This window comes from Chionomys nivalis, chromosome 8 (assembly GCF_950005125.1).
Source record: "Chionomys nivalis chromosome 8, mChiNiv1.1, whole genome shotgun sequence".
In the NCBI taxonomy this organism is placed as follows: Eukaryota; Metazoa; Chordata; class Mammalia; order Rodentia; family Cricetidae; genus Chionomys; species Chionomys nivalis.
In genome coordinates this window covers 20,710,832-20,724,647 of record NC_080093.1, presented here as the reverse complement: position 1 = coordinate 20,724,647, position 13,816 = coordinate 20,710,832, and the positions used below count along the sequence as shown (strand labels likewise).

The 13,816-nt window shown below is 37.7% G+C and overlaps 1 protein-coding gene across 1 annotated transcript in view; it reads left to right on the top strand.

Moving 5' to 3' along the window:
* Positions 1–1,516: 1,516 nt before the first annotated feature.
* LOC130880573 (cytochrome P450 2C27) overlaps positions 1,517–13,816 on the top strand; it is a 32,469-nt gene continuing 20,169 nt past the window's right edge. Inside the window, exons 1-5 of the mRNA XM_057779679.1 lie at positions 1,517–1,684; positions 3,235–3,397; positions 3,803–3,952; positions 9,407–9,567; positions 12,561–12,737. Of these exons, the coding sequence (XP_057635662.1) occupies positions 1,517–1,684; positions 3,235–3,397; positions 3,803–3,952; positions 9,407–9,567; positions 12,561–12,737 (819 nt within the window). The remainder of the gene's footprint in view (positions 1,685–3,234; positions 3,398–3,802; positions 3,953–9,406; positions 9,568–12,560; positions 12,738–13,816) is intronic.

Below are 13,816 nucleotides of genomic sequence, written 5' to 3'. Positions count from 1 at the left end.
TGGTCAGTATAGTGCCATAGTCCACTGTCACGAATTTGTGATGGCTATAATTAAATGAGTGCTTTTGCGCAGGGAAGGGGGCAAAATGCAAAAAGTGTAGGTTGTTAGAAATATCTCCTTAGGCTAAGGAACTTGAATACTTAGTACTCACTTGATGGTGATATTATGTGAGGTTTAGGTCATGTCAAATATTGTTACTGTCTAGAGACTATTGTGGTTATTCAGTTTTACTACAGCATTGGTTGGACAAGAAGAATTCTAACAACTTTCTTTTTCTTTTTTTGGGAGTATAACGAAGGGTTATTTATTTGGGGATAAACTCACAGTGAGGGTACCAATCCACAGTCCTCCACATGCTTTGGGAACTGGAACCAAATCCAGCAGCAAAGAGACCCATTGCATGCTTTTCAATTGTATTTATAACATGAAATTTCATCCAACGTGGGCCACTATCTTAAAGGCTATTAGCCGAAGGAGATCCCACAGCACCTCCCCATTTTGTCAAAATAAGAGAGTTCTAAACCTAATACAAAACTATATACAATAAGAACAAATATACATAAAAATTAGAATTACAACCAGCATGACTCCTTAGGATAGGATAACTATTGAAATATTTAGCATATGTTTCTTATTTGAATGTTGTTCTAACAACTTTCTTTAAGAATCTATGGTAAAGCTGGTGAAGTATGCATGCCCATTAGATAGTCACTTTGGTTTTTAAATTCTTTCAGCTCTGAGCTGTGAGACACTGGCAGTTTTTTGTTTCCCATTACCTGTAGGATAAAAAAGGTCTTTCATAGTTGAACTACACAACAATGAAAAACAGTTTTCTTTAGCTGAAAGATTAATATATATTTTTTGATTAAAGATGTGTGACAGGTTGCTATGTTTTGTTATCTTAGTTTTATAAATGACCAAAAATAAAATGAGGTATAAGACTTACATTGTTAAACAAAATATGTCCAAATGTTCAACAAAGCAAAGAAGTATTTTAAATATGCATGACTATGTGGTGCACAAATATATTTCTAGCCATTGGGACAATACAGCAAAAAATTATCAGTTTGAGGTCAAACTAAGCTACATAGTAAAACTTTGTTAAAAAATTTCATGAAATATACAAACTATCCATAAGTTTTATATTTTTACCTGGTCAATAACCTGAGAATAGACAGGTTGATATGTTTTCTATCATCTCAAGATTTATCTACTGCTTCCCAAGAGTCATTACACATTATAAATATGTTTGTTTATTCTTATTAGAAATACTTAGACTCCAATATGTACTGTTAAACTAGAAATTCAAATGGATTCCTGTAAAGAAGGATAAGGGAAAAGAACATCTCCATTTTGACCTCAATCAGTAGGACAAAGGCTACTAGAGAGAGATAGGTTAAAGGTTACCTGACAGATCAGTCAATGATGTTTCAAAGAAGGACATGTTGAGTGTGCAGGTAGTGTTATAAAAGCTCCATGCTGGCTGATCACAGCTGTGTCAGAGAGAAGAATCTCCATGGATGCAGTCGTGGTCCTGGTGTTCAGCCTCTGCTGTCTGTTTCTCCTCTCAATATGGAGACAGAGCTCTGAGAGAGCAAAGCTCCCTCCTGGCCCCACTCCTCTCCCAGTTTTTGGCAACTTCTTCCAAATAGACGTGAAGAATTTCAACCAGTGCTTGAGCAATGTAAGTATTCTTTGTGCTCAGCCAGTACCTTATAAAGAAGATAAACTGAAAGTTGCTTTAGATGAAAATCTAGTGTTTGAGGTAATATTGCTATAAATAATCACAAAGTCAAAATTCTTGCAAAGCATTACTTTTATAGCTGGTCATTGTCAGAAAATCAGTAACAAGTGAGGTTTCAGATGAAAGGACACTTACATCTTTGCATTGTATAAAAAAAAAAGAAAAAATCCCACAAAATTGCAAAGTTTGTAGATATTTCTTATCTTAACAGAAAAGCCCAACCTTTTCCATTATATCTGATTGAAGACCAATGGTGAGTAATGTTTTATTCAATAAGTCAGGTAGAATTTTAGATATATGTTTTTACTCAAGTTATCTATTTGAAGCTTAACTTTAAAAACATAACTGATGCTTAATTTAACTATAGATCAATGGACATGGAATAACACAGAAATGCAAGAATGAAGCTAAGACTTCAGCATATTGATGATATTTATATTCAGTATTAATTTTTGAAAACCCTAAGTTTGGGGCTAAGAATTCTGCCATAGAATGAACTGGGTTTTTTTTTCCCCCAGGAAATATTGCATGCCTATGGTACAACTCCTGTGGTGTCCAATCTCTGTGATTTTAGTAACAGTATACCTAATCTGGTTGCTCAATAGAATCAAATGTGGCAACTTACAAATTTACATTTCCAAACTAAGTGGATCTCACCTTAAAGCTTTATTTATGCATCATTTTGTCTATTCCATTGTTCTACTTGTCTATTTTTTGTGAGGGTCCTATGGATTATACCACTATAACTCTATAATATAATTTGCTGTCAGGTATTGTTTTAGCTCAAACAGTATTTTTACTCCTTAGGAGTGTCTTGACTATTCTTGGTCTTTTGTGCTCCCTGAAGTCCTCTGTTGTTTTTCTAAACCTGTAAATATGGCATAAGAAATCTGATGTATAGGCATTAAATCTTTAATTATAGTAGTATGGTTTTAGTAGTTTGGGTATTTTGTTCTTGACTTCCACTTCTGCTCTGGTCTTCTAACTATAGTGGACTGTGGTTGAGTAGAGAGTCTCCACACCTTTGGGCTGGACTTCTATAGGTCAGAGTGGAGTGGTCTTTGTTCAAACAGGGTCTTTATACATGAGTTGGGGGACTGTGGCATGGTAAGAAGGACGGCAGGAGCGATTGTGGGTAAGGTGGGCAGGCACTGAGAGAGTGGGGGCAGACAGCATATAGGTGTGTGTCCTACAGGGAGTTCAGGTTGTCAGCATCCTGCTGAATGTTTTAGTGTGAAAATTCATTGTAATCTTTGTGTAACAACTACCTGAGCCTTGAGTCATTACACAGTTCACTGTAGGTGATCAATAACTGATATTCACCATAATGTTATATGAGTAGGCTTCAGAACCATTTGAAACTGAGATTTGCCTAACTAAAGAATATTAAAATACAATGAGGGATAATATCAGTGGGAATGAAGTTGACACCATGAAAATTAAAATGATCTTTTCTTGCTAGTATTCACATGATTTTTTCCTATTTTCAGTTCTCAAAAGTTTATGGCCCAGTCTTCACCCTGTACTTGGGCATGAAGCCCGCTGTGGTGTTGCATGGGTATGAAGCAGTGAAGGAGGCTCTGATTGATCATGGGGAGGAGTTTGCTGGCAGAGGAAGCTCCCCAATGGCTGAAAGAGTTAGTAAAGGCCGTGGTAAGTAACTATACATGCTTATATGAGTGTTTCACAGTGTTTCTTGTGAAAGTGAAGACTGAAAGAAGGGGTGGAACCTCTTCCCTAGGTACTGGTTGGATCTCTGTTGTTTCCACCCATCAGATCTCTCATTTGTTCCTAGAATATTTTTCTTTTTTTATTTTACATTTTATTCTTTATTTTAACACTGATTAATTACAGAACTGTCTCTTTACATAAAATATGACTTTTATTTTTTATATTTATTTTTATTTATTTTAGTTTTTTTCTTTTTAAAATTTATTTATTTATTAAAAATTTCCACCTCCTCTCTTCCTCCCATTTCCCTCCCACTCCCTCTCCTCCTCCCTCTCCAGTCCTAAGAGAAGTCTAGAATATTTTTCTAGTGTTTTACTGTTTCTTTAGGCATTGTTTTTAGTAATGGAAACAGGTGGAAAGAGACAAGGAGATTCTCACTCATGACTCTGCGGAATTTGGGCATGGGGAAAAGAAGCATTGAGGACCGCGTTCAAGAAGAAGCACAGTGCCTTGTGGAGGAACTGAGAAAAACCAATGGTAAGTGTAGGTGTATGCATCACCTTATAGTTTAGGTATGTGAATATGACATGTTGATCATATTTTACCTAAATTTTCTTTGTTTTTAAATCAGAAACAACTGATATGCATTTCATGTTAATTTTCTTTTGAGCTGCATAATTGTGCATTTCCATCAGCACAACTGTACTTTGTCTTTGTGGATCATTTTACCACAGAATAATTGCTATTTATAATAGTGGCAGATCCCAATCAAAGGATATTTGTTTTCTTTTTCTTGGATTACAGACATTTGAGCAAATTAACTGAACAGTACCGGGATTCTCCTAGGCTAATGTTTACAGTCCTGGGTAACACTGATACGATTTAAGGTTTTCATTTCTTAGCCAAGTACAATAGAATTTTCATCGATTATTTTTTCTATTATTGCATGATCTCAGAATTGTGTTGTGATTTGTTTAAAAATTATTTACTGCATTGAGAATCTTATATGATGTGTTTTCATCATGATCTCCAACCAACTCCTCTGAGATACATACCCACTTTCCTATATACCCTACTTGATGTTTTCATTTAATATCTACCAAATATGATTTGTGCTTGGCATGTAAGATTTTTGTAAGAAAATTTTCATTAGTTCTTTCAGAATTAGGTACTTGTTTAAAAATATGTTTTAATTGAAATAGAATACCATTAATTCCTCTTCTTTTCTCTTTCTATCACTTTCCAGATACCCTCTCTTGTCCCTTCTCATGCCCTTCCTACTATATAGTTGATAGCCTTTTTTCCTTTGATTAGTATTTTATATATGTATGTCCTTGTACACATATGTACACAACCTCTTCTGTACTCTTTGTTGTTAGATATCATATAGATGATTTCAGGGTTGACTACTCTGCACTTGGACAACCAGTGAGACAGCTTAACTATTGGAAAGGATAGTTATCCTTACCCCAGCAGTTATTAGTTGTATGGAGTTCCCTGTCTAGGGGTTGGACTCTGAAATTTTTCCCTTTCCACATTAGCACATCTACTGATTTTGTCATTTTTTGCAGTATTGTTTTAAAGTCATTTCTAAGAGAGACTGTTTTCTACTAGACTTCTTGATATTCTTATTCTTCCAATCTTTCTGCCTCCTCTTCTGTGATGTTTCCTGAGTCACAGATGCAGGAGTTGTGATGCATTTGTATCTGTTAAGGGTAGGATTCCCACAATCAGTTTTATGCATTGTATCCAATTGTGGCTTTTTTCTGATGATCTCTATTTGCTGTAAAAAGAAGTTTTTTTTTTTAATAGGGAGTGGTAGCTACATTTACCTATACATAAAAGGATATGATTTAGAATGTAGTAAAGAATTATGCTGGTCAAGCTGACTAGGTAGTAGATTTTTTCTAAGGTCCATCACCTTACTAGCCCTACAGAATTCTCCCATTTTTATCATATTCTATTCATGCTTTCCCCTCTACTTTTTCTCATAGATACCTACTTTTCTTCCTAACAATTTTTTGTGTATTTCCTCCAAAGGCCAATTTGTGATGTTCAAATATTATTCTATGTGTGGTCTTCCAACAAAGCATGGCCAATTTATCAGGGGCTACACTCTTAGAGAAAATTGACCCTTCCTCTTCCAGAAGCTAGTAATTGACAATAACTCATCCATTAACGTAGAACATTATGTCTAAATTCTATCTCCATTCAAGGATTATTTTTGGGCTTTGGCTTGCACAAATATTGCGCATAGTGTCATATTTCCTGTGAGTCTAATCATGCATCTGGCCCGCTGTGCCTAGAAGATACCATTCCTCATAGTTATCCACCACTCTGGCTCTTAAGCTCTTTCTGCCCCCTTTTATTCAAGGATCTTTGCCTTTTTCTTTCCCTTCTTTCATTTTGATCCTCAAGGTTTAGGAAGAAGCAGTGAGACATAGATTTCCCATTTATGGCCCATAATACCATAGTCTTTTTCCTCTGTGCCTTAAATAGCTGTGGGTCTCTGTGTTAATCATCATCTACCACAAATAAGAGTTTCTCTAATGTAGATTGAGAGATGCATTGATCAATAGATATAGCAAGAATTTATTTGGAGTTGATTAATACTATGTCCATTAAGCAGAGTGATAGTAGCAGATTCCCCCAAAAGTTGATGATATTTCCAGGTAGAGGACCTTGACCAGATAATAGTGATGAGTATGGAATTTATATCCTGGCACAGGCCTTTGACCAAAAGAGAATATTGTTTGTAACTTCCACCATGATCATTCTCACTGTGCACCAGTAGATCTGCCTTGCCAGCCAAGTTGTTATTGTAACTATGAGTTTATATCTGGATGATCTTGATCACTACTTTTCTTTCTTGGTAGCCCACAAAGCACCTTCCAGCATTATGGATGCTAGCCTATATGAAACATTTGAGAAATCTCAAATTAATAACGTAGTGATGCATATATAAAGTCTTCAAAAATGACCAAATAATAACATAAGAAGTAGGTAGTAAGAAGGCTGGATGTGGTGGTGCATACTTTTAAACGTAGCACTCAGGAGTCAGAGATAGGTATATGTTTGTGAGTTTGAGGTCAGACATGACTAGATCATAAGTTCCTGGACAAATGAGTGCTATGCTTTGAGTCACAGTTTCTCTGTGTACACCTAGCTTTCCTGGAGCTAGCTATGTATACCAGGCTGGCCTCAAACTCACAGAGATTCATCTGCCTCTGTCTTCTGGGTACTGGAATTAAAGGTATGTGCCACTACTGCCCAACCTGAAATTCAAGCAATCTCAAGGATGGACTAAAAAGTTATGTCCCACCAAACTAAAAAATGTGAAATAAACAGATATGTGTCTAGCTATAGATGGCCTGCCAAACCCAAATCAAGGTAAAATAAATAATTCAAATAGACTTATAACATTCAATGATAGAGAAGCAGAAATTGAAAATCTCTCAACTGCAATATGCCAGGGCAAGGTGGATTCAATACCTAATTCTATCAGATTTCCAAAAGGAACCAAAACCTATACTCCTCGAATTACTGGGTAAAATAGAAAATGAAGTGTTTCTAAAAATCTTTTTACAATGTTGGTATTTCCATGGTAACAAAAGTAGACAAAGCATAAAAGAAAGGAAGAACAGGATTAACACCCCCCCACACACACAGAGAGGAGAGAGAGAGAGAGAGAGAGAGAGAGAGAGAGAGAGAGATCAAAAAAGAAGAAATTATAGGCTGACATCTCTGATGAACATGGAGAAATTTATTTTTTCAATAAAATATTTGTAACCAAATTCATATTGCATGAAAGTGATTATGCACTGTGATGTAATTGGATTCATCCCAGAGTTTCAGGAATGGTTCAACATATATAAATCATTAAATGTAAACAGCTTCATTATTTCTTATATCATTGCACTTACTGTTTTGAATTGCATTCTATCGAAACACATATGATAGCACAAATCTGCAAGATGCACAAAGAAAACAAGGAAATTATTTCTTAATTAAATTATGTCTTTAAAAACATGAACTGCTATTGTTAACCTTTTGATTCTGTTTTTAATCCTGCCAGTCACCTATGCTCAAGTTCAACATTTTGTATGTTTTGTAGAAAATGAAACACTTTTCTTTTGCTACCGCTATAAATGCTACTTCAGAAGTCTCTTTTCTGCAAAAACAAATCTGATTACCTGTTTTATTTCTAAGGACTTTAAGTTTTTTTTCCAAATAAAGTGAAAGGAAAGGCTAAAAATCAAATTTAATCTGTGAACAGCTTGCATACACATAAGAAATGTCGCAATCTTTTACCCTTCGATGTTTTTGGCTTAAATCAAACATTTCCTAATAGCATAGAATATAGTCATGTTTTTAAACCCTGGTATAGCCACAACACTATTAAGGAGTTTCGTATATTTAAATGTTTCATAATTTATTCAAAACACTTATTTTATGTGATCCTTATGTGGGGTCTACACATATAAATTTTGAATCAGTTTGAATGGAAAGTGTATTCATCATTTGACCAAAGCAAACTCACTGTAGAAAAGACATCAAAAAAAACTGTTCTGAGAGCTGGAGTGAGATGACTTCTTTCTTACTTGAGAGAGAATGCTCCTTCCCAGTGCCTGTATAAGGTAACTCCATGCTCTCCTAGCCTACCCAGATGTACACCACACACACACACACCTCTGAACACATTTACACAAATAAAAATAGGCCTAAATATGAAATTTCCTTGTAATTTTTTGACCTGTAATATCATACACCTATGTGTTACAAAAATTTTAAGTATTATATCAGCATATTTAATAATGGTGATTTTTGGGAAATGTTTACAAATCTACAAACCACACTTATGCCTAAATATGCTGTGTAGTTTTATTGAACATAATCATTATTTATTTCTTTAAAAAACTAACCATTATTGTCACTAATACTGTATACAGTGTGAGCTTCATATAGACATTTCGTAGGAATGTAGCACGTGCTTCGAACATGCTTCCCTATCATCACGCTTCTGGAAGCTCCATTTCCATTTGTCCTACTGCATCCTACCCAAGACTTCTTTGTTAGAATTAAAAAGATTGTTTATTTTTATTTTATGTGTATAAATGTTTGCCTGCATATACACATGTGCACCACTTTTGTACCTGGTGCCACAGAAGTAAGAAAATTGTATCATATTCCTCTGGAACTGGGGTTACAGTAAGCTATGAGTCACCAGGAGGCTGCTCAGAACTGAACTTTGGTCCTCTAAAACAGCCACAAGTACTTTGAATGCAGAGCTCTCTGTCTAGCACTGATCTTGTTATACTTTGTGTCTATTTTTCAAGTACTGCATTTACTTCCTCTGGAGAAAATGTGTTGTTTTAAATGATGAGATGAAAAAGGGGAAGTCTCTATCACTGCCCTTTATTGCTTTCCCCTCTTGAAATCTAACTGTAAAATGAATGCTTTCATCCACATAGAAGTGATTATTCTTGAGATTACAAATTATTCTTATGTAACTAGGAGGAAGTCTCCCATGTTTTTTTTTTTTTCTTCTAATACCAGAACTCACCTGCAGTGAGTTTCCTCCTTCCTTGCATCAATACTTGCTTCTTTGTGGCTGCAGATCTTCCAGGTGTACACCTTTCTATTTTCATCTGAGTGGTGCATGGAAACTAGATACTCTAGTAAGAAGTAATTCTGTTCAGAATACTAGAAATATTAGCTTTTTAAAATCTTTGGTTTTCTTTCAAATACCATATAGTTAAAAGTATAAAAATTGGTGTAATAGATATGAGCTGTTCTTATGTAACTACTGAGGTTGAGGCCAACTCAAATTTAAGGTTAAAGTGATACATTGATTCTACATATAATGAATGCTTAGTTGTTAGAAAAATTGTAGATAGGATATGGTTTAAAACTTCCAAAGACTCTTTACCTGTTAACAAAGCCAAAACTTCTTTGTCTATTTTAATAGTATTTTTCCTATTGTTTGTTCAGGTTCACCCTGTGACCCCACGTTCATCTTGAGCTGTGCTCCCTGCAATGTCATCTGCTCCACTGTTTTCCAGAATCGTTTTGAGTATAAAGATCAGGATTTTCTTAACTTGATGGGAAAAGTGAATGAGAATGTCAGGATTCTGAGCTCCCCATGGATGCAGGTGAAGTAAAGATCTTTCTTTTTTCTGAGAACAGATTCATAGTCTTTCATTCTCAAAGTTCAAATTCAATATGGACCAAAAATTGAGGTTATTAGAAACCACAGTTCTGAATAATATATTATGGAAAGAATATCTAGAAGGCAGGTTTGAGTCGTTAGCAAAACTGAAAGGAGATTTTCAGGTCGACTTGAGACTGCTAGCTCTATATCCATTGATTTTCCAGTTGATGTCCACAGAGCTGTTTGTACAAAGTATCACATTCACATCTAGAAGTGTGGTCAGTTGTTCATAGGACATTCTTCTATGAATAATTCTTATCTTTTCAATTATTAAACACATCCTCATCATACTACTAGGCAGGAATATTTTAGTTTAGAAAGAATATTCCCTTAAATGAAAAAGAATATTTATGACAATGAAATCTGCCAGGAAACACTGAGTAGTTTCAGTGGCGTGATGTGTCTGCTGGAATCCTAGTTAACAAATAAACAGGTAGAAATGAGGAGTCATTTGATGCTCTGTGACCCAGATACATATTCTCAGAATTATCCTGTGCTAAACTGGCATCTCCTAACTCTCCATAAAGAATGACAGTGATTAGGGCTGCCCCAGTGCAACAAGGCACCAAGCAGTCAGACACCGCTATGGTGGGCAAATGTACGGTGTGATACGGGAAAGACAGAGATAGAATGGCTCAGTACAGATGGAGAAAGACACATCTAAAGAAGTGAAACAGGGAGGAGTGGGCTGAGGTGGGTGGCTTGGTTGCCACACAGGGCCATGGTGATGTCTGGAACTTGGCTGCAGACAGGGTCCATATCTGAGTATATGGACCTGTTGCTGTCGTGGTCTGTGTTGATGTCCATGGCTTCTGATAGCACATATGGCCAAGAGGAAAGGGCTGTAGATCAGGTCACTCACTGGCTGAAACCCTAGGAAAAGTGGGCCCTGCACCTCTTTTGGGTTTCACAGTGGTGCTGATCCTGCTGATAGTGATGCGGGTGTGCCAACCCTAAGAATGTGAGGTTGGGGATTCTGACCCTGGTCCTTATCTGCCAAGTGGTGGCATGGGTGTGAGAGAGATACCCTGTACTGAGTGTGGCTGGTGAGAGAGCTGGTCCGGAGGTCATAAGAGCTGGAAAGCTGCCCGTGCCCCTACTATCAGCAGAACTCAGAAGAGCAGATCTTATACCTTGCCTGGACAGTACAGAAGAGTTGAACATTGCGCACAGGGGTATAGGTGAGTCAGCCACGAAGCTATGAGTGTGAGAGAGCTGGCCCTACTACTTGTATGTCATTTGTTGGTGTGGTTGGGGAGGTATGTCCCCTTTACCATTAAACCCCTCACGCCTGAGGCAGATGAGGGAGATGAAACCCCCTGCCCTTACCAGCTTCAGCACTCATTAAAGCTGGCCCTACTCCTAGCCTGGGCAGCACAGTAGAGTTGACCCTGTGGGCAGAGGCACAGGTGAGCTGGCCCTGAGGTCATGAGACTGGAATAACTGACCACACCTACAAATATGCCATGTGGTGGTAAGAGTGAGGGAAAGATGTCCTCCTCCCCTTGCCACTGCCACCTGTGGTGTGCGAGGGACCTGAAACTCCTCTTTACCAACTTCAGCAACTAAGAAAGCTGGGCCTGTACCTCCATGGGCATTACAGCCGCCCGGACCCTATTGACCCTACTAACCCTATTAATTGGGATGGTGGGCTGCATATGAACCAGCTTAGAAAATGTGAGCATAGGAGACCTGGCCCTCCCCTCATCTGTCTTATGATGGTAGGTGTTGGGGAGAGATTGTCTCTCCTCCCTTGTAGCTTGTGGCAGGTTACCTCGAGGTCGTAAGAGAGGGAGACTTGATCCTGCACTTTACCAGTTGCAACACTTGGAAGAATGGCCTCTGTACTTTGCATGGGTAACCCAGTAGATCTTACCCTGAGGTGTGGGAGAGATAATTGCGAGGGCATGAAAGAAGCTCATCCCTATAAGGTGTGAACCTGCCAGGGTATGCCAGAGAGCTCACCCTGATTGTGAAGATAGGGGGAGACCTGGAGGGCTGGCCAACACTGCAACTATGTAGGGCCAGAGCAAGGGTTATGAAATGATTCACCTTAGCATCCACCCCATATGTGATCTGCTGGAGCATGAGAAGCATTGGTCCTGCAGAGCCAGGCCTCCAAGATCTTCACAGTTCAGGGCAGTGATGAGATACCCAAGATTTATATTATATTATACTTCAGACTTGTAGAAAATAAGTGGTATAAGTCATTAGTCAGTTTTCACAAGTAATATTTATACTAAAGTGATTTATGAATGTTGAAACTTGATTCTGATCTTTGATCATTCATGAAGGTGTTTTCCCCCCAAATCTCTCTGCTGTCACAGGGAGTTGTTCCCTGTGATAAACACCTCCTTCTTTTTTTGGACATTATTTTTCTTTTTTTCTTTTTTTTTTTAAATATTTATTTATTTATTTATTACGTATACAATATATTGAGTCTGTATATGCCTGCAGGCCAGAAGAGGGCACCAGACCTCATTACAGATGGTTGTGTGCCACCATGTGGTTGCTGGGAATTGAACTCAGGACCTTTGAAAGAGCAGGCAATGCTCTTAACCACTGAGCCATCTCTCCAGCCCCGGACATTATTTTTCATTTGTGTCTGAATCTATAAACCCAAGTTGGTCTTGCTATATATTATGGCTATGTGTATTTCCTCATCTCTGTTTCTTCAAAAAATTCTTTGGAAAGGGTTGGAGAGATGAAGCAGTGGTTAAGAAGGTGTGTTGATCTTCCAAAGGACCCGAGCCCAATTTATACATCCATATTAGGTGTCCCCAAACCATTATCAGATCAGATTGGATCTGATATATGTGACTTCTAAGGCACCCACACATACATGGCACACACATGGATGCATACACACACCACATGTAAGACTAAAAGGAAAACAGTACACCTTAACAAAAATTTCTCTGTCTGATTTTGTAGGTTTGCAATAATTTCCCTTCACTAATAGACTATTGTCCAGGAAGTCATCGCACAATACCAAAAAATGTTAATTATATCAGAAGTTACCTTTTGGAAAAAATTAAAGAACATCAGGAATCATTGAATGTTGCAAACCCTCGGGACTTTATTGATTACTACCTGACTAAACTAAAGCAGGTAAAATATTAATATAAATTTGTGTTATTGCCTGAGCATTTGTGATTTGTGGAACACTGAAATGTTTGTCAGAGATGCTTTAAGTCAGGATTATTTGAAAAACAGTTTTAGTATTTATTATGCGTTGGGATGCACCATATGGTTACTGAAAATATAGAGGGAATTTGTTAACTAGAACATATTGGCTCTGTTCTTTAAAAATTGTAACTGAGGAGAAGAAGGATACAAAGGGAAGGTAAGCTTGGAAAGAATCCAAGTCAAGTAGAAAATAACCAACTATCATGGCAGTGGGAATACTGGCACCATAAATGCACATGTTGTGTGCTTAGTATTCCTGCATGTCTACTGAATTAAAATAGATCTGGCCATATTGTTATTTTTATTTATTTTTTTTTGTTTTTTTGTTTTTTTGTTTTTTTTATTAATTAATTAATTTAATTATTAAAGATTTCTGCCTCTTCCCCGCCACCACCTCCCATTCCCTCCCCCTCCCCCAATCAAGTCTTCCTTCCTCCTCAGCCCAAAGAGCAAGCAGGTTTCTCTGCCCTGTGGGAGGTCCAAGGACCACCCACCTCCATCCAGGTCTATTAAGGTGAGCATCCAAACTACCTGGGCTCCCACAAAGCCATTACATGCAATAGGATCAAGAACCCATTGCCATTGTTCTTCAGTTCTCAGTAGTCCTCATTGTCCATTATGTTCAGCGAGACCGGTTTTGTCCCATGCTTTTTCAGTCCCCGGCCAGCTGGCCTTGGTGAGTTCCCGATAGATCATCCCCATTGCCTCAGTGTGTGGGTGCACCCCTCGCCGTCCTGAGTTCCTTGCTCGTGCTCACTCTCCTTCTGCTCCTCCTTTGGATCGTGAGACTTCAGTCCAGTGCTCCAATGTTGGTCTCTGTCTCTGTCTTCTTTCATCGCCTGATGAAGGTTAATATTCAGGGGGATGCTTATATGTTTTTCTTTGGGTTCACCTTCTTATTTAGCTTCTCTAGAGTCACGAATTATAGTCTCAATGTCCTTTATTTATGGCTAGAAACCAAATATGAGTGAGTACATCCCATGTTCCTCTTTTTGGGTCTG